General features: G+C 41.8%; 1 protein-coding gene across 3 annotated transcripts in view; it reads left to right on the top strand.

Moving 5' to 3' along the window:
- Nucleotides 1–16,626, top strand: part of UPF2 (UPF2 regulator of nonsense mediated mRNA decay) — a 133,650-nt gene extending 117,024 nt beyond the window's left edge. For all 3 annotated transcript variants that reach the window (XM_077471883.1, XM_077471884.1, XM_077471882.1), the window contains exons 21-22: nt 11,302–11,422; nt 15,756–16,626. In XM_077471883.1, the coding sequence (XP_077328009.1) occupies nt 11,302–11,422; nt 15,756–15,765 (131 nt within the window). In that variant the 3' untranslated portion in view covers nt 15,766–16,626. The remainder of the gene's footprint in view (nt 1–11,301; nt 11,423–15,755) is intronic.
- The last annotated feature ends 6,621 nt before the right edge of the window (nt 16,627–23,247 follow it).

Here is a 23,247-nt window from a genome sequence, read left to right as displayed (position 1 = left end):
CCCCGTATCAACAAATACAATTGACACTCCCCTTTTTCAAATCTGCTACGACAGATGAAGTTGCTAAGCTACTTTCTAACGCCCACCTTGCTACCTGCCCCCTGGACCCTATTCCCCTCTCAAACACTACGGTCGCCCTCTGACTCTATTCTACACTCTTTAACCCACATCTTCAATTTCTCTCTGGCATTTTCCCTGATGCTCTAAAACATGCACTGGTCACCCCCATACTTAAAAACCCGTCCTTGGACCCTACCAATCTTAACAACCTATGCCCTATCGCCTTTCTCCCCTTTTTCCTCTAAACTCCTTGAAACGCCCAATTTACAACCAACTGAGTGACCACCTCATTAAGAATAACCTTCTTCATCCCCTTCAATCTGGATTTCGCCCTCAACACTCCACAGAAACTGCTCTTTTAAAACTCACAAATGACTTACTAACTGCAAAAACCAACGGACACTGTTCTGTACTCCTACTTCTGGATCTTTCAGTGGCCTTTGACACAGTTGACCACCCCCTCCTCCTCAAAAAATGATACTCCTTTGGTCTCCGTCACTGTGCTCTTCAGTGGCTCTCATCCTACCTATCCCAACGCACCTTCAGTGTACTTACAATTCTACTTCCTCCACTCCTCTTCCCTTCTCCATCTGGGTTCCCCAAGGTTCTGTTCTTGGACCTCTTTTATTTTCAGTCTACACCTCTGCCCTGGGTCAGCTAATGGCCTCTCATGGCTTTCAATATCATTTCTACGCTGACGACACACAAATATACAGTGCCTTGCGAAAGTATTCGGCCCCCTTGAACTTTTCAACCTTTTGCCACATTTCAGGCTTCAAACATAAAGATATAAAATTTTAATTTTTTGTGAAGAATCACCAACAAGTGGGACACAATTGTGAAGTGGAACGAAATCTATTGGATATTTTAAACTTTTTTAGCAAATAAAAAAACTGAAAAGTGGTGCGTGCAAAATTATTCGGCCCCTTTACTTTCAGTGCAGCAAACTCACTCCAGAAGTTCAGCGAGGATCTCTGAATGATCCAATGTTGTCCTAAATGACTGATGGTGATAAATAGAATCCACCTGTGTGTAATCAAGTCTCCGTATAAATGCACCTGCTTTGTGATAGTCTCAGGGTTCTGTTGAAAGCGCAGAGAGCATCATGAAGACCAAGGAACACACCAGGCAGGTCCGTAATACTGTTGTGGAGAAGTTTAAAGCCGGATTTGGATACAAAAAGATTTCCCAAGCTTTAAACATCCCAAGGAGCACTGTGCAAGCGATCATTTTGAAATGGAAGGAGTATCAGACCACTGCAAATCTACCAAGACCTGGCCGTCCCTCTAAACTTTCAGCTCAGACAAGGAGAAAACTGATCAGAGATGCAGCCAAGAGGCCCATGATCACTCTGGATGAACTGCAGAGTACTACAGCTGAGGTGGGAGAGTCTGTCCATAGGACAACAATCAGTCGTACACTGCACAAATCTGGCCTTTATGGAAGAGTGGCAAGAAGAAAGCCATTTCTCAAAGATATCCATAAAAAGTCTCATCTAAAGTTTGCCACAAGCCACCTGGGAGACACACCAAACATGTGGAAGAAGGTGCTCTGGTCAGATGAAACCAAAATCGAACTTTTTGCCCACAATGCAAAACGATATATTTGGCGTAAAAGCAACACAGCTCACCCTCAACACACCATCCCCACTGTCAAACATGGTGGTGGCAGCGTCATGGTTTGGGCCTGCTTTTCTTCAGCAGGGACAGGGAGGATGGTTAAAATTGAGGGGAAGATGGATGCAGCCAAATACAGGACCATTCTGGATGAAAACCTGTTGGAGTCTGCAAAAGACCTGAAACTGGGACGGAGATTTATCTTCCAACAAGACAATGATCCCAAACATACAGCAAAATCTACAAAGGAATGGTTCACAAATAAACTTATCCAGGTGTTAGAATGGCCAAGTCAAAGTCCAGACCTGAATCCAATCGAGAATCTGTGGAAAGAGCTGAAAACTGCTGTTCACAAACGCTCTCCATCCAACCTCACTGAGCTCGAACTGTTTTGCAAGGAAGAATGGGCAAGAATTTCAGTCTCTCGATGTGCAAAACTGATAGAGACATACCCCAAGCGACTTGCAGCTGTAATCGCAGCAAAAGGTGGCTCTACAAAGTATTAACGCAAGGGGGCCGAATAATTTTGCACGCACCACTTTTCAGTTTATTTGCTAAAAAAGTTTAAAATATCCAATAGATTTCGTTCCACTTCACAATTGTGTCCCACTTGTTGGTGATTCTTCACAAAAAATAAAAATTTTATATCTTTATGTTTGAAGCCTGAAATGTGGCAAAAGGTTGAAAAGTTCAAGGGGGCCGAATACTTTCGCAAGGCACTGTATCTCTCCACCCCTCAACTCACTCCATCAGTCTCCTCACACATCACTAACTTGCTATCTGTATGGATGTCGCAACACTTCCTCAAACTCAACTTGTCCAAAACTGAGCTTATAATATTTCCTCCGTCATGTGCCTCTTCCCCTGACTTCTCTGTCAAGAGCAATGGCACAACCATCCACCCATCCCCACATGCCAAGGTTCTAGGTGTTATCCTGGACTCTGAACTCTCCTTTCGGCCCCATATCCAATCGCTTTCCAAAGCTTGCTGCCTCAACCTCCGCAACATATCCAGGCTACGTCCCTGTCTAACCAAAGAAACCACAAAGCTCCTGATTCAATCCCTGGTTATGTCTCGCCTTGACTACTGCACCTCCCTCCTCATTGGCTTACCTTTAAATAGACTATGCCCCCTTCAGTCCATCATGGCTGCTGCTTCCAGACTCATCTACCTTACAAACCGTTCAGTGTCTCCTACCCCTCTCTGCCAATCCCTCCATTGGCTGCCACTTGATCAACGGATTAAATTCAAAATACTAACATTAAGTTACAAAGCCATCCAACTCCCAAAGCCCCCAGCTACATCACTAGCCTAGTCTCAAAATACCAACCTAATTGCCCTCTTCGTTCCTACCAAGACCTCCTGCTCTCTAGCTCCCTCATCACCATCTCCCATATCCACCTCTAGGACTTTTCCCGAGCCTCGCCCATCCTCTGTAATTCGCTTACCCCACTCTTTCAGACTGTCTCCAAATTTATCCACTTTTAGGCGATCCCTGTAAACTTTCCTCTTCAGAGAAGCCTATCCTGCCTCCATCTAACAACTGCACTATTTTCTCCTTTAGCTCATCCCCCACAGCTATTACCCTTTTGTATAACCTGACCCTCCCTTCTAGATTGTAAACTCCGAGTAGAGCCCTCTGATTCCCCCCTGTATTGAATTGTATTGTAATTGTACTGTCTGCCCTAATGTTGTAAAGCGCTGCGTAAACTGTCGGCGCTATATAAATTCTGTATTATAATAATAATACTCAGATATTTCTTCCCACCCTTTTGCCTGGAGGAAATTATTTTTCCTGAGATCCAAGAGACAACTGAGATCCAAGAAAAATCCTACAGTGAGATTTTCCCTGGATCTACCCATGCTCCGATCCATTCAAACAAGAACTTCCTTATCCTGGTGGATCACCACTTCAAACAGTGGGAAAATCTTTCCTTCCCTTCAATTGTAAAAATCTTACAACAGATGCATGTCTTTCAGTCTCTTCTAAAGGAAAACCCAGTCAGAGAATGCCACCTCATTGGTATATATCAACCAGCAAGGCGACACAAGGAGCCTGGCTGCCTTGAGGAAAACAAACCAAATTTTATCATCATAAATTCACTGCCCACCATTTCTACCAATATCCAGGTATGTTCAACCTGATGGACCGAAAATGGGGAACTCCCAGATGTGGATGTCCTTGCCTCCAGATACAACAAACGACCTCTGTAGCCAGAACCAGGGATCCTCTCAGTTCAGAGTAATCTATGCCTTCCCTCCACTAAGCAATGTTCCTCACCTGTTGCACAAAATTGAGTAGAGGAGAGAGAGGCCATGGGGTAGATTTACCAAAATTTTGAATCTGTTGCAGCTTTGCATGGTAGCCAATCTGGTTCTAACTTTAGCTTTTTCAATTAAGCTTTGGCTATAAAACCTGGAAGCCGATTGGTTTCTATGCAGAGTTGCACCAGAGATTGCACGCTCTGGTTATAGTAAATAACCCCCAGTAATTGTACGAACATGGAACTGACACAGAAGAGCCTGGTACGCAGACCTACTTGGACTTCTAACAGACCCTCACTGGCCTCTTCCCAACAGGCCAGGTCTATCTGAAGGCTCTTTATTCAACCCTGCTTCGGTGTCTGGCTTTAACAGGATGGCTGTTTAATACTCAGGTCTTAAAGGATAGAGGAATTTCTGAGTCTCCTTGTTGAAAGCAAAGAAGGCCACTTCCAGGAAGATGTATTATCATTATGGAACTCTTAATTTGCCTGGTGTCGGTGCAGTTATTTGCGTTCTGGAGGTTGCCCTGTGCCTCTAATTTTGGCCTTCCTTCAAACAAGTCTTGTATTCCTTCCTTCAAACAAATCTGGTGTTGCTTCAAACAACTATTTTGAAATACAGTACAGAACACAGGCATCATCCCCCCCAAACTCTGCTTGTTACTATGCATTGCTTGCTACAAAACGGATTACTTACAGGGTGGTGTAGGGTTATAATGAAGGTGCCCCGGCGGAGTGTCTTTTAAAAGCTTTCCAGTGTCCCATCACCTAAAGGTACAAGCCTATAACCCATGGTATATGAATAAGATGCCTGTGCCTTGTACTGTACTCCACTATACAGTTGTGCTCATAAGTTTACATACCCTGTCAGAATTCGATTTCTTGGCCATTTTTCAGAGAATATGAATAACACAAAAACGTTTCTTTCACTCATGGTTAGTGTTTGCCTGAAGCCATTTATTAAAAATCAACTGTGTTTACACTTTTTTTTTTTTTTGTCATAATGGCAACTCCAGAACCTTCACTTTATTCTGCTGTAGCCAATGACCGGTCGACTTGGTCTTGTATTTTGGCTCATTGTCATGTTGAAGTCCAAGTATGTCCCATGTGCAGCTTCCTGGCTGATGAATGCAAATGTTCCTCGAGGGTTTTTTTGATAATGTGCTGCATTCATCTTGCCATCAATTTTGACAAAATTTCCTGTGCCGTTTTGTAGCTTGCACATCCCCAAAACCTCAGCGATCCACCTTCGTACCTTTCATCATTAGCTTTGTTGACTCCTCTCCAAATGTAGCGTTTATGGTTGTGGCCAGAAAGCTCAATTTTGGTCTCATCACTCCAAATGACTTTGTTCCAGAAGGTTTGAGGCTTGTCTCTGTGCCGTTTGGCTTATTGTAAGCAGGATACTTTGTGGCATTTGCATAGTAATGGCTTTCTTCTGGCGACTCGACCATGCAGCTCATCTTTCTTCACGTGCCTCCTTTATTGTGCATCTTGAAACAGCCACACCACACTTTCATCAAGTCCTGCATTTCACCTGAAGTTATGTGTGGGGTTTTTCTTTGCATCTCAAACAATTTTTCTGGCAGTTGTGGCTGAAATTTTAGTTGGACTACCTGACCCGTGGTTTGGTTTCAACAGATCCCCTCATTTTCCTCTTCTTGAATAGTTTGAACACTGCTGATTGGCATTCTCAATTCCTTGGATATCTTTTTATAGTCCTTTCCTGTTTTATACCGTTCAACTACCTTTTCCCGCAAATCCTTTGACAATTCTTTTGCTTTCCCCATGACTCAGAATCCAGAAACATCAGTGCAGCACTGGAGAAAAGATGCAAGGGTCTGTCAGGAGTACAGAAACTCGACCTTTTATACACACTCACTAATTACAAGAAAACACATCACCTGTGATGGTTACCTTTAATAGCCAGTCAAACCCCTTTTATGTCAACTTGTGTGCATGCTATCAGGCCAAAATCACCAGGGTATGTAAACTTTTGATCAGGGGCATTTGGGTAGTTTCTGTTGTCATTATGATTTAAAAAGAGTAAACACAGTTGATTAATAATAAATTGCTTCAGCCAAACACGAACCACGAGTGAGAGAAATATTTGTGTTATTTATATTCTCTGAAAAATGGCCAAGAAATTATAAATTCTGCCAGCGTATGTAAACTTATGAGCACAACTGTTTAGAATTTATGGGCAGGTCAAATTCCCCTGATCTCTAAGCCAGTGCTGGTTCTATCTGAATCAATTCAGCTGTTCCTCTTTTTTGCTTTGTTTTTATTAATTGCAACATTGTGTGATGTAGAGGCATTGATTGGCTGCCTAGGTGGAGGCAGCTAACCATTGCCTGTGCCTTACAAGCAGAAGGAAAGACCGCAGCTGGTGGAACCTGAAATAACAGGCAGGAAGGACAGCATTAAACATGAGATTAATCTCTCTGTACACTGTGAATAGTTAAATATGGCTGCCTCTGAACACAGTTTACAAATTTAATAGAAATGTTATATTAGACAATAGTTTTCTGCGTTTTCAGAGTATGTCAATAAGTTGTATTTGATCTGTATTGCGTACAATCCATGAAAACCGTGCATACGTGCCTAAAAGCATCTTGTTCTTTTTCATGTTATGTCAACTATAAAAAAAATAAAAATAAAAGCCGAATAGCTGCTCTGAACATAAACAATGAGGTCAATTTAATTGTTGCTTTTATCTTTTTCTGGGAAGCTAAGCTAAAAAGTTGATTATACTCAACAAACAAGGACCATGTTCTCTGATAGACTGTTGTTGACAGATGTTTTACAAGGTATATAGGGCAATTCGCCTAATCCTCAATGTACTTCTGCCAGTAGATTCTCTTATACCTTGTTTTACTACTTCGCCTGGAATGGTTTAGCAACACATAACCACATTAGAAGAATGAGGAACTATTGTCTGCATAATATACACAAATGTTTCATTGTTCAGAGCAACTATTCAGCTATTTACCTATGTTAGGGAGGTGCCTTGTATTCACCCTCTTTGGCTTTTTACCTATTTTGTTACATTACAGCCTTTAGTTCAATGTTTTTTTTTTTTTATCTGAAGTATATGTGATTGATCAGAATACAATAGTCTTAAGTGAAGTAAAATTAGAAAAATATATACATAAAACTATTTTTCAGAAATAAACTGATAATTGGTATGTGCGTTTTTGTATTCACCCCCTTTGTTTTGAAGCCCATAAAAAGCTCTGGTGCAACCAATTACCTTCAGAAGTCATATAATTAGTGAAATGTCCACCTGTGTGCAATCTAACTGTCACATGATCTGCCATTACATAAACACACCTTTCTGAAAGGCGCAAGAGGCACCACTAACCAAACACTGCCATGAAGACCAAGGAACTCTCCAAACAAGGGACAATGTTGTTGAGAAGTCAGGGTTAGGTTATAAAAAATAAAATCCAAATCTTTGATGATCCGTAGGAGCACCATCAAATCTATCATAACCAAATAGAACATGGCACAATAGTAAACCTGCCAAGAGACGGCTGCACACCAAAACTCATGAACCGGGCAAGGAGGGCATTAAGAGGGCAGAGAGGCAGCACAGAGACCTAAGGTAACCCTGGAGGAGCTGCAGAGCTCCACAGCAGAGACTGGAGTATCTGTACATAGGATGACAATAAGTTGTATGCTCCATAGAGTTGGGCTTTATGACAGAGTGGCCAGAAGAAAGCCATTACTTTCAGCAAAAAAAAAAATGGCATGTTTTGAGTTTGCAAAAAGGCATGTGGAAGACTCCTAAAATGTATGGAGGAAGGTGCTCTGGTCTGATGAGACTAAGATTGAACTTTTTGGCCATCAAAAAAAACATCATGTCTGGCGCAAACCCAAAATATCGCATCACCCAAAGAACACCATCCGCACAGTGAAACATGGTGGTGGCAGCATCATGCTGTGAGGATGTTTTTTAGCAGGCGGAACTGTGAAACTGGTCAGAGTTGAGGGAAAGATGGATGCTGCTAAATACAGAGATATTCTTGAGCAAAACCTGTACCGCTCTGTATATGATTTGAGGCTAGGACGGAGGTTCACCTTCCAGCAGGGCAATGGCCCCAAACACACTGCTAAAGAAACACTTTAGTGGTTTTAGAGGAAACATGTAAATGCGTTGGAATGGCTTGGTCAAAGCCCAGTCCTCAATCCAATAGAAAATATGTGGTCAAACTTAGATTGCTGTTCACAAGCACAAACCATCCAACTTGAAGGAGCTGGAGCAGTTTTGCAAGGAGGAATGGGCAAAAATCTAAGTGGTAAGATGTGGCAAGCTCATAGAAACTTATCCAAAGCGACTTGGAGCTGTGATAGCTGCAAAAGGAGGCTCTACAATTCTGCAATTCTATACAGTCTGGTATTTTGTCCTATTTGTTTGCTTCACAATTTAAAAAAAACAAAGTTGTGGGCATGTTCTGTAAATTAAATGAGGCAAATCCTCAAACAATCCATGTTAATTCCAGGTTGTAAGGCAACAAAACACAAAATGCCAAGAGGTTATCAAATGTCTAATCCATATGGCTGCAACATAAAATTACAACATTCATTATAGTTAAGTAAGGCTACTGCCCACTCGTACCTGAGTGGAATACTTATAACTTCTTGGTAATGTTGAATCAAGTTGCAGCATGATTAGTATATTTCAAGATCAGAGCCCTTGACACCAAAGAAGGTTAGGTATTTAGAGTGAGTTGACATTGCTCCTCCATCGGCTCGCCCTAGAGCCATAAATTCAATCATTTAAACTTAAAAATAGAAATAAGGTGGGGAAGAGAAGTAAATTAGAGTAAAATTAATTTGAATAAAATAAGGAAGAGGGGGAGGATGGGAAGGGGAGTAAAAGGAAAAAGGTAAATTCCCTTGGCCTGGCCCCCCCCCCCCCCCCCCCCATCCAGTTCTACCAACTATGGGGCTTGTAGGTACTTAATCCAGGGGGACCACACCCTGTCAATCAAATCTGGCCAGTCTGTCTTTAAGGATGCTGGTCAATTTTTCATTGGCCATGATCCAAGAAAATGTATGCTTTACCAGTGCAAGAATGACCACTGGAGTTTTCCATGCTCTTGCTATTATAATTTTAGCTGCTGAAAAAATAAAGATGAGAGTTCGGAGATGTCTAGGGGTCTCGTCCAGCAGGTCCGCAAACAGCTTAGGATTTTAAGGTAGATTTTGTCACTGAATAGGCCAGGGTGAATATTCTGATCCAAAAGCGCAGGACCTTGGGACACGACCACCAGACATGTAACATGGTACCCTCTTGCCCGCATCCTCTGAGGCAAAGGGATGAAGTGCCGGGGTACATTTTGCCAGCCTCGCCGGAACAAGGTACCGCCTGGACAGGACCTTGTAGTTTCCTTCCACCAGGGAAGTATTGAATATTCCCTTGTGCACCATGGTCGACCATTGCCCCCAAACCACCTCCTCCACAGTCTCACCTAAATCTGATTCCCATGCTGTTTGGTATGAAGGCTTGGTCTGTTGATTATTAAAGAGGGCATAGAGCTCCGAGATCCCTCTCTGTGACTCAGGTCTGCATAAGCATTTATTTTCAAACAAGGTCCTAGTGGTTATGTCTAGGGATTTTTTGAAGTGAGTAATTTGATGTAGATAGAAATATTTCATCTGGAGCATCTGTAATGTCTCCCAGAAGTAAGCCTGTTGCCTGATCCCTTTGTGATCTATGAAGTGTGCTATCCTGTAAAGGCCTTTGTTAACCCACCACGTAAATTGTTGGGGATTTTGTCCTAGAGGAAAGTGTGGGTTATTGAGTATAGGGGCCAGAGGTGAATGAGGAGATCACAGTGGGTATAGTTTGCACACTGTGTCCCACAGGCGCAGGGAGTGGGATAAAGAAGAGCACAAAATGGCCCAACGTTCTCTTGTTGGAAGCCACAGCAGGAGGTCTACAGGTAGTGGGGGACTGGCCTACGCTTCCAACCATACCCAGTCAGGTTGGAATGATGTAGAAAAAAATCTTTTAATGTTGTACCAGTTGAGCCGCCCTATAGTACTTCAAGAAGCGGGGAACTCCCAATCCTCCCCTCCATTTGGAGATATAGAGTGTGGAGTGAGCCTCTCTACATCCCCTACCACCCCAAATTAATTTGTATACCAGCGACTGAAGTTTTAAAAAAAAAAATGCAAATGGTATCGGAATCGGGAATGATCGAAAATAATATAAGATTCAAGGGCGTACCGTCATCTTAATGGCTGCTATTCTACCCATCCAGGAAAGATCGTGTCTGCCAGTTCTTTAATTCTTGTTCAATAGACTTGTAAAAGGGGGTATAATCGGAAACCGTGTGGAAACATCCCAAGCGAGTTTAATTCCAAGATAAGGAAGTGCTTGTGTGCACCATTTAAAAGGAAAGGACTGCTGTATTGCATCCCGTACCGAGGCAGGAAGGTTTATGTCAAGCGCTTCAGATTTAGATTGGTTAACTCGCAGTCCAGAGATGGTTTCAAACCTAGAAAGTGTAGCGAATAATTTGGGTAGAGTTGTGATGGGATCTGTTATAAATAATTGGTCGTCGGCAAAGAAAGCACATTTATGTGTCCTGCCGCCACTAGGGACACCATGAATGTTGGGGTTAGCACAGATGGCAGTGATTCGATCGCCAGAATAAAAAGGAGAGGTGAGAGAGGGCATCCCTGCCTAGTTCCTCTCCTTATCTGTAAAAGATCCGACTTGTGTCAATATGCAAGAATGTTGGCCGAAGGATTAGAGTATAGTTTGCCAATAAGTCTTAAAAAATTTAGGCCTGCAGTTCCACTGTCTCAATGTATGGAAGAGGAAGGGCCAGGAAATGGAGTCAAAGGCCTTGTGAAGGTCCAATGACAGAAGTATTCTCTACCTAGCACCCACCCCATCCCAATTAGAGCGTAAGATGGAGATCAGGTCAATGGCCCGTCGGATCTGGTCAGCAGCTTGCTGCCCCGTAACAAATCTCACTTGGTCCACATGGATATATTGCGCCAGGAACGTATTAAATCAGTTTGCATATATTTTTGTGAGTAGTTTCAGGTCACTATTGATCAGTGATATCGGGCGGTACAGTTATGTTTTGAATATAATTATATGAACGTCATTAAATTTAAGTAATTTCAAATTATTTTTTTTGTTTTTTTTTTACAGTAGTTAAAATTGTACATGTAGCTTTTAAAATAGTTTTTATTTAAGAACAACATTATGTATTTGAATATATGTGGATGTGTTTTAGTGCTGTAAAATTGCCATTATCACAATACAAAAGTTTCTTCATCTTGTAAAAGAAGTAACCACATACAATATAAGAGTAACGTTTTTGGTTTTATGCAGAAATGCTGCAATCTCTGGCTCAGCGTCCAGCTCCAGCGAATACTAACAGAGAGCGTCGGCCCCGGTACCAGCATCCAAAAGGGGCACCAAATGCAGATCTCATCTTCAAGACTGGCGGCAGGTGAGTGGAAACATGAATGAATGCAATGTTTTTTTTTTTTTTTTCTCTGTCTGCTTAATTCTAGAATGGTGCTGGCTCAATCTGTATCATACTAGCTGATGTCCTACCTTCCTGCTTCTATTGGTGCACTGTAACTGGATAAGACAGAGGGCCTGATCGGTTTTTCAGATAGAGGTATGAGTGGAAAGGAAGGCAACAGTGAAGGGAAATGGTGATCTTGTCAACACAAGATCATTTATACACAGTGGAAATCCTGTAAAAGAGGAGGCAATATACACTTTTATGGCAGCCTTCGTGCTAGAAAAACTGCTGCTTTGCTTCTCACTGGCCACTGCAGATTTTCAAGCTTTCTGCCTAGATTAAATACCTGCTTTTCTCACCACGCGCTGTAGTTCCTCTTGCCTGTTTAAACATCCTATAGTGACACAACAGCCATTGAGAGAACTAGAAAGGCAAGTATATTCTATTATCTTAAGGGATACTTAGGACAAACTTAGTTTGAACTCGCATCCATCTCTAGCCCTCTGAATACATTAACTGAGACTGAACTGCTTACCTGCCACCAGCAGTGGCAGCCTCTCTCCATGTTCTCACCTGGTCTGTAGACATCTCTTGGACTTGGGGGCGGGGGTGTGTGTATGAGTGAAATTTATGAAATATTGTGCTACATTTCTTAACCCTAAAATGCCAGGACAGTACAAATACCCCTCAAATTACCCCTTTTTTAGAAAGTAGATTTGTCCAATGTATTTTAGTAAGAGGCATAGTGAGTTTTTTTGAAGTTGTAATTTCTTTCTCACAATTTTTAGGAAAATGGAGATGTTAATTTTTTTTTTCCCCTTATACTTTCATAGCAGTAGTAGTGTACGTATGACTAGTGTGGTGGTGATCACTGATGATGACTGGTGGCAGCATGTAAAAAAATATAATTTAATTCAAGGGTTTGAACATAAATATCAAGTACAAATTTTAGGAACTGCTACCATTTTTGTACACTTTCCCTCCATTTTCAGTGGCTCAAATGTAATTGGACAAATTATTATAATCATAAATGTTTGTTTTTAATATTTTGTTGAGAATTCTTTACTGGCAATGACTACCTGAAGTCTGGAACTCATGCACATTACCAAAGACTGGGTTTCCCCTCTGATGCTTTGCCAGGCTATCTTCAGTTCTTTGTGGGTCTTTCTGCCTTTAATTTCGCCTTCAGCAAGTGAAATGCATGCTCAATTGGGTTGAGATCAGGTGATTGACTCGGCCATTGCAGAATATTCCACTTATTTTCCTTCAAAAGCTCTTGGATTGCTTTTGCAGTGTGTTTTGGATCATTGTCCATCTGTACTGTGATGCTCCGTCCAATCAACTTTGCAAATTTGGCTGAATCTGGGCTGACAGTATATCTCTAAACACTGCAGAATTCATTTGGCTGCCTTTCGTCACATCAATAAACACCATTGACCCAGTGCCACTGGAAGCTATGCATGCCCATGCCTTCACACTGCCTCCAATATGTTTTACAGATGACTGTGTGCTTTGGATCATAAGCTATTCCCAGCCTTCTCCACACTTTTTCCTCCCATCATTCTGGTGGGAATCTAATCTTAATTTAATCTGTGCAAATAATGCTTTTCCAGAACTGGTCTGTTTTTTTTTTATGTTTTTAGGCTAAGTCTAATCGGGCTCTTCTATTCTTGAGCCTTATCAATGATTTGCACCTTGTGGTGAACCCTCTGTTATTTGCTCTCATGAAGTCTTCTCTTGATTGTAGACTTTGACAATGATTGGCCCACCTCCTGCAGAGTTTCCTTCACTTGTCTGAATGTTGTGAATTAATTTTTCTTTACCATAGAGGATCCTGCGATCATCCACCACTGTTGTCTTCCATGGACGTTTTATAGTGCATTCTTTCCTTAGACTGTACCAAACTGTTGATTTGGCCATGCCTAATGTTTCTACTTTCTCTCTCTGATGGATTTTTGAAGCCTTACAATGGCCTGTTTCACTTGCATGGACAGCTCCTTTGAACACATGATGTAGGTTTACAGCAATAGATTCCAAATGCAAATACTACATTTAGAATCCACTCCAGACCTTTTACCTGCTTAATTGATGAAGAAATAACTTTTGATTCAATTGTCCAATTACCATTTGGTCCCTTGAAAAAGGGGGAATGGCTATTCTTAAGAGCTGTAATTCGTAAACCCTTCCTCCGATTTGGATGTACATACCCTCAAACCCGAGTGTGCACTTTCAGCCCATATCCATTAAAGAATTATAGCTTGACTGTTTTGGTAAATACCTGGGAAAAAATTGTGCTGGTGTCCAAATATGGATGGACCTAACTGTATCGTATGGCACAGGGGCACTGTGATTGGACCTGTTTGTGACCGAAGATTACAATAGTACATAATCAATGGCTATGAATGAAAGCCATTGTGTACTAACCACTTCCATACCATGTAAATTCTGACACTTCTCTCGTACATGTAAAAATCATAAATTATTTTTTTTTTAACTCGGACCTTCCAACATATTTTTTTTAGCAGACACCCTTGGGAATAAAATGGCGGTCATTGCAACTTTTTATGTCACGGTATTTGGGCGGTGATTTTTTTTTTTTTTGGATGGGGGGAACATTTTTCATGAATTAAAAAAACTGTAAAGTTAGCCCATATTATTTTTTTTTGTATCATGTGACAGATGATGTTACGCCGAGTAAATAACTCCCATGTCATGCTTTAAAATTGCGCACGCTCTTGGTATGGCACCAAACTTCGGTACTTAAAAATCTCCTTAGGCGTATTTAAAATAGTTTTACAGTTTACCTGTTTAGCGTTGGAGGGTGTCTAGCGCTAGAATTATTGCTCTCACTCTATACCTCACGTGTGGTTTGGACGTTGTTTACATGTGCGGGCGTGACTTGCGTATGCGTTTGTTTCTGCGTGCGAGCTTGCAGGCACTTTAATTTTTTCTACGCTTTCCCTTTCTCAATTTTTTTTTTTTTTTTTGATCACTTTTATTCCTGTTACAAGGCATGTAAACATGCCTTGTAATAGGAATGGTGTGTGACAGATCCTCTTTATGGAGAGATGTGGGGTCTATAAGACCCCACATCTCTCCTCCTAGGTTGGAAAGCATCAGGTAAAAAAAAAAAAATTGACGATCTGATGCTTTTCTAGCCGAGATCTCCGCTTTGTTTACTTGTGCGGTCCGGACACGAGGCCATAATGTTGCGCTCGGGCCTCTGAGGTTCATAGAGATTGCCGGAGACCATCTGTCCCTCAGAAATCTCTATGCCTCTCTTCTGGTTCCAGACAATTCGTTGTCTGGGTCCCTGGAGGGAGGGGCATCCCCTCCCATCGTCGCTAAGAATGATCAAGCTGAACAGCCGCTATGATCATTCTTGTGGTGCTCAGAATCGCCGGCTCCAAAAAAAATTATATCTGGATGATGCCTGTAGCTGCAGCCATCATTCAGATATCTCAGCTGAAAGCCGAGGACATATCGCGGCCTACGGTATGGAAGTGGTTAATGACATGATTGGTCACAGCGATCACATGGCAGCAGAGCCAGCCTGGTACAACACTCTGTCTTCCTCTGTTTCCAGTGGACAGATTGCGCTGCTGCGTTGGCCCCTATGGTCACATGACATCTGCTCAGGATAACCGTGCTCCTGGTGGTGGTAAAACTTGTCCTTTAGACCCCTTTCACACTGGAGGCGTTTTTCAGGAATTTTAGTGCTAAAAATAGCCTCAACTGCAATCCCAGTGTCAAAGCCAGAGTGCTTTCACACTTGGGTGCTGCGCTGGCAGGACGTCAAAAAGTCACACAAGCAGCGTCTTTGAGGTGCTTTAGGAGTGGTGTATTCACCGCTATTAAATCGCCCCTGCCCATTGAAATCAATGGGCAGCGCCGCCAAAGCGCAGCGCCGCTTTGCAGGCACTATTAACCCTTTATTTGGCCACTAACGGGGTTAAAAGCACAGCTAAATCTAGCATTGCTTTACCGCCGAAGCCCCGGGCACTGGCAGTGTGAAAGGGCTCTTGAGAGGCAGCGGTGACAGCATGATACATGGAAAGTATGATATGGATTTTTTAAAATATGAATGCCCCAGTATTGGTCAAAGGGACTATAAAAATTGTAAGAATTAAAAACTCTACTTTTATTTATAAGTGTGCGCAGTATCCACATTGTGTTTTATTGTTTGATCTGGATTTAGAGCCTTCCATGAAAAGTATATATGCCTGCTACAATTTTTTCCTTGGTTAACCTTCAAGTGTGATTTTAACATACATTTTATTTTTTATTTTTTTTGTTCCTTCCTATTAAACAGGAGACGTTGATTCGGTAACTAGCGCCATTCCATTGGGCCTTCTACCTGACAACATGGCTAGTGGAGTCCTACAGATATTGTGTGAGATCAGCAGCACATCGCAGCATGTTCAGAGGAGAGTTCAGGACAGTGCTGGGAGCCAGGAGGTGTAGAAACAGCAGCCTCTGCTTCTGTCTGATGTGTCCAGGCTGGAAGCTTCTTCTCAACAGACACACACTCGAAGTGAGCACTACTTGCTGATAAGGCATCACAGCGGCCTTACACTGGAAGAGCAGCAGGGAGAAAGAAGACTTTATGTAGCAAGCAGTTCAGTTCTAAATAGGAAGAGTTTCATTTTTAGCAGACAGATTGCAAACTTTAAGTTTTGCAAAGTGGGAGACTTTAATGCAAACCATATACTTCCTCTGGTTGGTAGAAGATAAAAGCTTCAATGGCAGCTGACCCAACTCGCAGAGGAAATAAAGCAGAAAACCTTTCAGATTGGTGTAAGGAAAAAAAAAAGGAAAAAACAAAACAAAAAAAAAACCTTTGTGTTTACAATTCATTTTTCTTTACTTTGCATTTAGAATTTAGTTATAATACCAGGTAAAAACATTGTTGCCGAGCTTTAGCCTTCTTGAGGTAAAATCTGGCTCAAATTGCATTTTTTTTCTTTAGCATATAAAGTAGCATACAGTTGTCTCCCATACGGATAGCAGCAGAAAGAAAAACCACCTGAAGTGTGTTTAAGCACAGCTGGGTTCATATGCCACAGGACACGCAAAGAATGGAAGAAATACAGCAGACTATAAATTGTGTGTATAAATATTACGTGTGGAGGTAAAAACCCTTTTTCTTTTGTTGAATGGTGAATAAATGTTTCTTTTCTGTTCCTCTTAGTTTATTAGCGCAATTTTTTTCTCTCCCCCTGCCCTCCATACTGTAAATATACTACCAGTACCACAGAACACATGTATGGCTGTCCTTTTTGTTCTTTTGTTTATATATAAATTTTATTTTTATTTTTTTATAGCTTTTTTTGGCATATTTTTGCATGTTGGAAAGTTGAAATAAAACAGACCTATAAAGTTGCATTTTCAACAATAATGCTGCACGATCTTCACCAGCTCAAGAAACCTTTTTGCCAGCGCTTTAATAAAGTGTTGTAAATTTGTATTTGCTCATATTCACTTTTTCACCAAACTTTATTGTGATTCTCAGCCTATTTTATATTTGAATCGGGATTTCCTTCTCTTTAATTAAGAGACATAGGAATTCAGTAACTTTGGGAAATACTGCTGCCTACAGGTGGATTTTTGTCCACTGGCAAAAAAAATAAAAAATGTAGGGCAGTCCAGGATAACACAGGATATGCCACAAACTATACACACCTCAAATACCGCCACCTACGTGTGTCAACACTGCGCCAGCACCCAACCTCCCCCAGCTGCCACTTGTATATATATCACTCAATCAATCAGAAGGTAAATATAACCTCACACCTTCACTGTGTCAAATCACTATCACCTTGTGGCGCTAAATGGGTAAGATCAGTCCCCCTGTAAACACTTCCAAAAATATATGATGACATTGTACAGAAGGGACTCTCCAACCCTTGTTCGATTCACCTCAAACAAAATATATGTATATATGCAAAAAAAAACAAGCATATAAATAGAATATCAAATGACCTTACTTCACTCAATAAGTATATGTGCAAAAGTAAAAAAATATTTTCATAGCAAATTAAAATGTGTGCATATCCCTTAAGGAACACAGTATATTCAAAAAAATATGCAAAAGTGTATACCACAACTTCATATGTGTTTTTTAACATAAAAGAAAAAAGCAATTTTTTATATAAGAAAAAAGCAATTTTTTATAAAAAAGCAAAGAAGCAAGTCCTCAATAGAAGTGTCCCAAAAAAGAACGACAAGTGGTGATAAATAGAAAATCAGCACACCCTTCTCCTGTGTGTGCTTTCTTATCAGTGTCCCCAAACGATGAAAATCCTTCACCACACCAACAGTGACCCCCTATAGATGGAGCACTCACCAGATGGATTGCCTAGCACTCTCGCACCAGGCTCAACAAGCGTTTTAAATTACTTAATTGAGGATCACAGATGTCTGGCACACAGTATTCAGAGAGTATTAAAGCGGAGGTCCACCCTAAAATGGACCTCCGCTCATCGGAATCCCCCCCCCTCCGGTGCCACAATTGGCACCTTTCAGGGGGGAGGGGGGAGCAGTTACCTGGATAATCCAGGTAACTGCACCCACTTCCGGGATAGCTGTCTGCGGAAAGGGGCGTAGATTACGCCCCTTTCCGCAACTGCCCGCCCCTTTGCGCAAGTGCCCCGCTGCCTGCTGGGAAACACACAGTTCCCAGAGGCAGCGGGGACCGTCCGGATTGCGCCGCGCGGCTCGCGCATGCGCAGTAGGGAACCGGGAAATGAAGCCGAAAGGCTCCATTTCCTGATTCCCATACCCAAGATGGCGGCGGCAGGACCCGACAGACGACCTAGCGATCGGCTTCGGGTGCCGACATCACGGGCGCGCTGGACAGGTAAGTGTCACTATTTTAAAAGTCAGCAGCTGCAGTATTTGTAGCTGCTGGCTTTTAAAAAAAAAAAAAAAAACGCGGAGTCCCGGTGGACTCCCGCTTTAATTCCTCTTTGCAGATTCCAATAAGATTATCTCCCCAAGTTCCTCCTCTGCTGCGTCTTCCAGCAATGCCTTTTCTCTACTTCCTTCCGACTCACCTCTCACCCGGAACTTCCTGTCTGTGTGGAAGGAAGTAGAGAAAAGGCATTGCTGGAAGACTCAGCAGAGGAGGAACTTGGGGAGATAATCTTATTGGAATCTGCAAAGAGGAATTAATACTCTCTGAATACTGTGTGCCGGACATCTGTGATCCTCAATTAAGTAATTTAAAACGCTTGTTGAGCCTGGTGCGAGAGTGCTAGGCAATCCATCTGGTGAGTGCTCCATCTATAGTGGGTCACTGATGGTGTGGTAAAGGATTTTCATCGTTTGGGGACACTGATAAGAAAGCACACAGGAGAAGGGTGTGCTGATTTTCTATTTATCACCACTTGTCGTTCTTTTTTGGGACACTTCTATTGAGGACTTCTTTGCTTTTTTTATAAAAAATAGCCTTTTTCTTATATAAAAAATTGCTTTTTTCTTTTATGTTAAAAACACATATGAAGTTGTGGTATACACTTTTGCATATTTTTTTGAATATACTGTGTTCCTTAAGGGATATGCACACATTTTAATTTGCTATGAAAATATTTTTTTACTTTTGCACATATACTTATTGAGTGAAGTAAGGTCATTTGATATTCTATTTATATGCTTGTTTTTTTTGCATATATACATATATTTTGTTTGAGGTGAATCGAACAAGGGTTGGAGAGTCCCTTCTGTACACTGTCATCATATATTTTTGGAAGTGTTTACAGGGGGACTGATCTTACCCATTTAGCGCCACAAGGTGATAGTGATTTGACACAGTGAAGGTGTGAGGTTATATTTACCTTCTGATTGATAACACAGGATAACCCGTGTTACTGCCAGCATGTACCAAGATTTTTGCTAGTGTCTTGGAAGAACGTTTTCTCAGCTGTGCTGTTAAGATTAACCTATTTTTGCTATTCATTTTTTATTTTTTTTCATTGACCAAGCTCTGAATAAGATAGAGGGCCTGATTGGTTGCTCAGATAAAGGTATGAGTGAAAGGGAAGACAACAGAGTCCCCGTTCACATCGGCAATCTGCCATGTCTAATCACATTACAAAATTGCAGCCTATTGCAGTCAACGCCACTGTCCCAATCGGTGCGGCACAACAAAGTCAATTTTTAATAGTTCCTGCACTACTTTTGGCAACTTCAGGAGTGATTGGCTGCCCCTCTGGCCAATCAACGCATGCATGCCCCCGCTGGCTATTGCACGAAAGTACACACAGATATTTAATTTCATGCAATAGAGCTGACTGGCCGCAGTATATGTACTGTGGCCAGTCGGCAAGTGGTTAAAGTGGAGTTCCACTCATTTTTACATTTAATAAAAGTCAGCAGCTGCAAAAAGTGTCGCTCCTCTCCCCCTCCTCTCCTTGGTGCCCTCATTGCAAGTGTTGGCACCTGACTGTAACAGCTTGCAGCTTCAATTCTGGGGTGCGTACTGCGCTCTTAGTGGCCAGGCAATCTTTTGGGACCTGTGATGTGTCCCAGAAGATTGCAGAGAGGAGTCATCATCTAGGCGATGGAAGAAGGAAGTGAGACAGAAAGTACTTGTCAAAATTAGGTACAACCCCCCCCCCCCCCCCCCCCCAAAAAAATGACATGCTAAATGTGGCATGTAGGGGGTCGAGGAGTGCTTAAAGCCGAAGTTCCGCTTTTGGGTGGAACTCTGCTTTAAAAGCAATGGCACATTGATTTAGCAGTCTACTACATGTACAGCAAATAAAAATAGGATCCCTTTTACACTTATTTTATGTTCTTTATGTTTTGCTGTCCTGGCTTCTTCAGGAAGTACGTGTAAGGGTTGCTACTAAACAAAAAGACCAAAGAGAAGATCTACAGGAATTTAAAAACCCATGACTTGAAGTATGCAATAAATGTACAATCGGACCAAATTTTAAACCGTCAAACCCTCCAAGTGAGCACAAGTCCCATGGAGTCCTGATTTAGACTTTGAACTTCATGATCTTTGGATGGTCTTTTTTATTTTATTTTTTTATTTTTTTGCCAAGAGTGCCCTATATCCAACTATAGTTTAATCTCGAACGGTTTCACCTCAATCAAAAGTACTTATATGGTATTTTTTTTTTTTTTTGTTCGTTTTTTAAATTGTGGCTTTTGTGTGAGCACAGCCTATGTGCACAATTGTCTTACCTGATGTAGGCTTTCTGTAAAGAGTGGCAGCTAGTGTACTATCAGGCAAGGAAAGTATCTCACATTTTAAGTTGTATGGATTGTTCCCCAGAACTTTCAGCGATGCATTTAATTAAGTTGGTGTACCTGTGCAGATCATGAGATCTGTGTACCTGTGCCAAGCTAGTTTGTGGCACAGGTCCGTAGACGAGGCCTCATCGGAGAAGACACATACATACACGTAATCGGATATTTCTGGTCAAAATGTGCCCAAAGCAGTCTTAAAATTAACTGGTTAAGTGGCCAGGTGGATTTTTCCTGCTCGTTTAGGAATGTGCTTATTACTCTGATGCCTTTCTCATGGGGAATACTTGAATACAGGGCTTCTATGGCCACTAATAGACCTTTTCGGAAGTACCATACTCCATGAATGTCCCTGGTGTATCCTTGATATGATGGAAGCCCTGTTGCGTGTGAGGTTGGATAGAAGTTGACAAACAAGAGGCTGACTGTTTGTGACCTGGTTGTATTTTTATGGTTCTACAACTGCTTAGTCGCTTTTACAGGTGGTGGAAGGGGGTCCCCCTTTCTGGGCTGGGGAGAAGTGTTCCATGGTCCAGCGAACCTGGTCACCTGTGGAAAAGAAGCTCCCCATCAACAACCTGGAGTTCGAAGGACTTTGCCACAATGGACCCACTCGCTGCATGGGCACCCAATCTAGGTGAAGTCAGACAATGTTACAGCTGTGGGCTTACACTAACCACCAAAAGGGGGGTTTCATAAACAAAAATATTACTTTTTGATAAACAGAAGTGCAGTTTGAAAATATAAAAAAAAAATCCAAAAAAATGTTGGCTGTACTGACATTGCACATATTATCAACATTAAATATTAACCATTTGCTTACTGGGCTCTTAAAATCCCCTCCTGCCCAGACCTATTTTCAGCTTTCAGCTCTGTCACACTTTGAATTACAATTGTCATGCTCCACTGCACTCAAACTAAATTTTTAAGATTTTTTTTTTTTTTCCACACAAATTGAGCTTTCTTTTGGTGTTCTTTAATCACCACTGGGTTTTTTTATTTTTTGCTAAACAGACACAGATTTTTGAGAAAAAAAAAAAAAATCATGTTTAATAGTTTGTTATAAAATTTTGCAAACTGGTAATTTTTCTCCTTCATTGATATTCGCTGATGAAGCTGCACGGATAAGGTGACACTGTTGGGCACTGATAAGGCGGCACTGGGTGGTACTGGAGGGTGGCACTTTGATGGCACTGATGGGGACTGGTAGGTGATGGGCAGCACTGCTGATGACACACTGATAGGTAGCACTGTGGGCAATGGTAGGTGAGGCTAGTGGGCACAGAAGCCCCTCCACGTTCGGGAGTGTCCCTCTCGTAGCCGCCGGTGAACGGCTTTTTTTTTTTTTTTTTTTTCGTGTGAGGAGGAAAAAATAGCTGATTACTGGCTCTGATTAGCTCACATGATCAGCTGTCATTGGCTGACAGCTGATCACACGGTAAGGGGTCGGGATCGACACCTTACTCAGATCTGTGATCAGGCATGTCTCAGACTCGCTGATCACAGTGCGTGCCCTGCAGTGAGGCGCAGGCCACTCAAGCACGGGAGGACATCCATGGATGCCCTCCTGGCAAATGCTGTCCGCGATATAGCCGAAAGACTGCTACAGCGGACATTAAGTGGTTAAGAAAAAAACAAAAGCCTTTTTGATTCTTTATTTATTTATTTTTTCTCTTTCAGCAGCTTAATAGATGCCCCCTGATTATTCTTATGTGGTAGTGCAATGTTAATTTTGATGTCAAATTTCAATTTTTAGCTTTAGTCATAGTCTTTTGACTAAAATGTCATTTTAGTTTTAGTCATCTGAATGGTTTTAGCTTTAGTTGACCATTGGGCCTTTTTGGCAAATTTCTGTTTGCTTAGTTGTTGACCACCCTTCTCATTTCATTGCTTGGGGATATCCCAGGTTCTTATAAATACTTGGCCTTGCCTGAAATTCGATATCTTGCAGTATAGGAGATAGGCCGCACGGCCTTCCATTCCTTGGTTACTCTGCATTGCTTGCTACAAACTGAGGACTCAGAGTGGGGTGGGGGAGTTGCCCAGTGGGCATGCCTGAAAAGATTTACCAGTGTCCAATCACCTGAAGGTACAAATACTCTGTGTCCTGTGCTGTATTCCAAGATAGAGAATTTTAAAGGCAAGTCAAAATTTTTTTTTTTTTTTTTTTTTTTTTTTTTTGTTTCAATACTTAGGCAAGAATGAAATGTGTTGCACTTTCAACCATAATCGGAAACAATTCATAGTGATCATATTAATGAGTGAAATCCTTCCCACCATAAAGGGCAAACATCAATACCCAGATTAACTCTTACCAGAGCACCTGGACCTCCTGGGATAAAGAAGGTCAAATTGGCATTTTGGGGACTTGTCCCTCTGTAAACACACTAACCGATAGTCACCAGTGCTGCAAACCGTGCCACGGCATATGTCTTGGGAATGGTATCAACAACTCCAAAGATGCAATGCATATGTAAAGCCTTAAGACTGATCCTTTATTAAAACTTTAGGAAAATGGCGTCCGCTCCTGGGTGATGCGACCAAGCCGC

Source organism: Lithobates pipiens, unplaced genomic scaffold (assembly GCF_037356315.1).
Source record: "Lithobates pipiens isolate NorthernLeopardFrog02 unplaced genomic scaffold, aLitPip1_a1.2 Scaffold_8, whole genome shotgun sequence".
NCBI lineage: Eukaryota > Metazoa > Chordata > Amphibia > Anura > Ranidae > Lithobates > Lithobates pipiens.
Note: the sequence above shows the minus strand (reverse complement) of the source record. Positions and strands in the feature narration are given on the sequence as shown.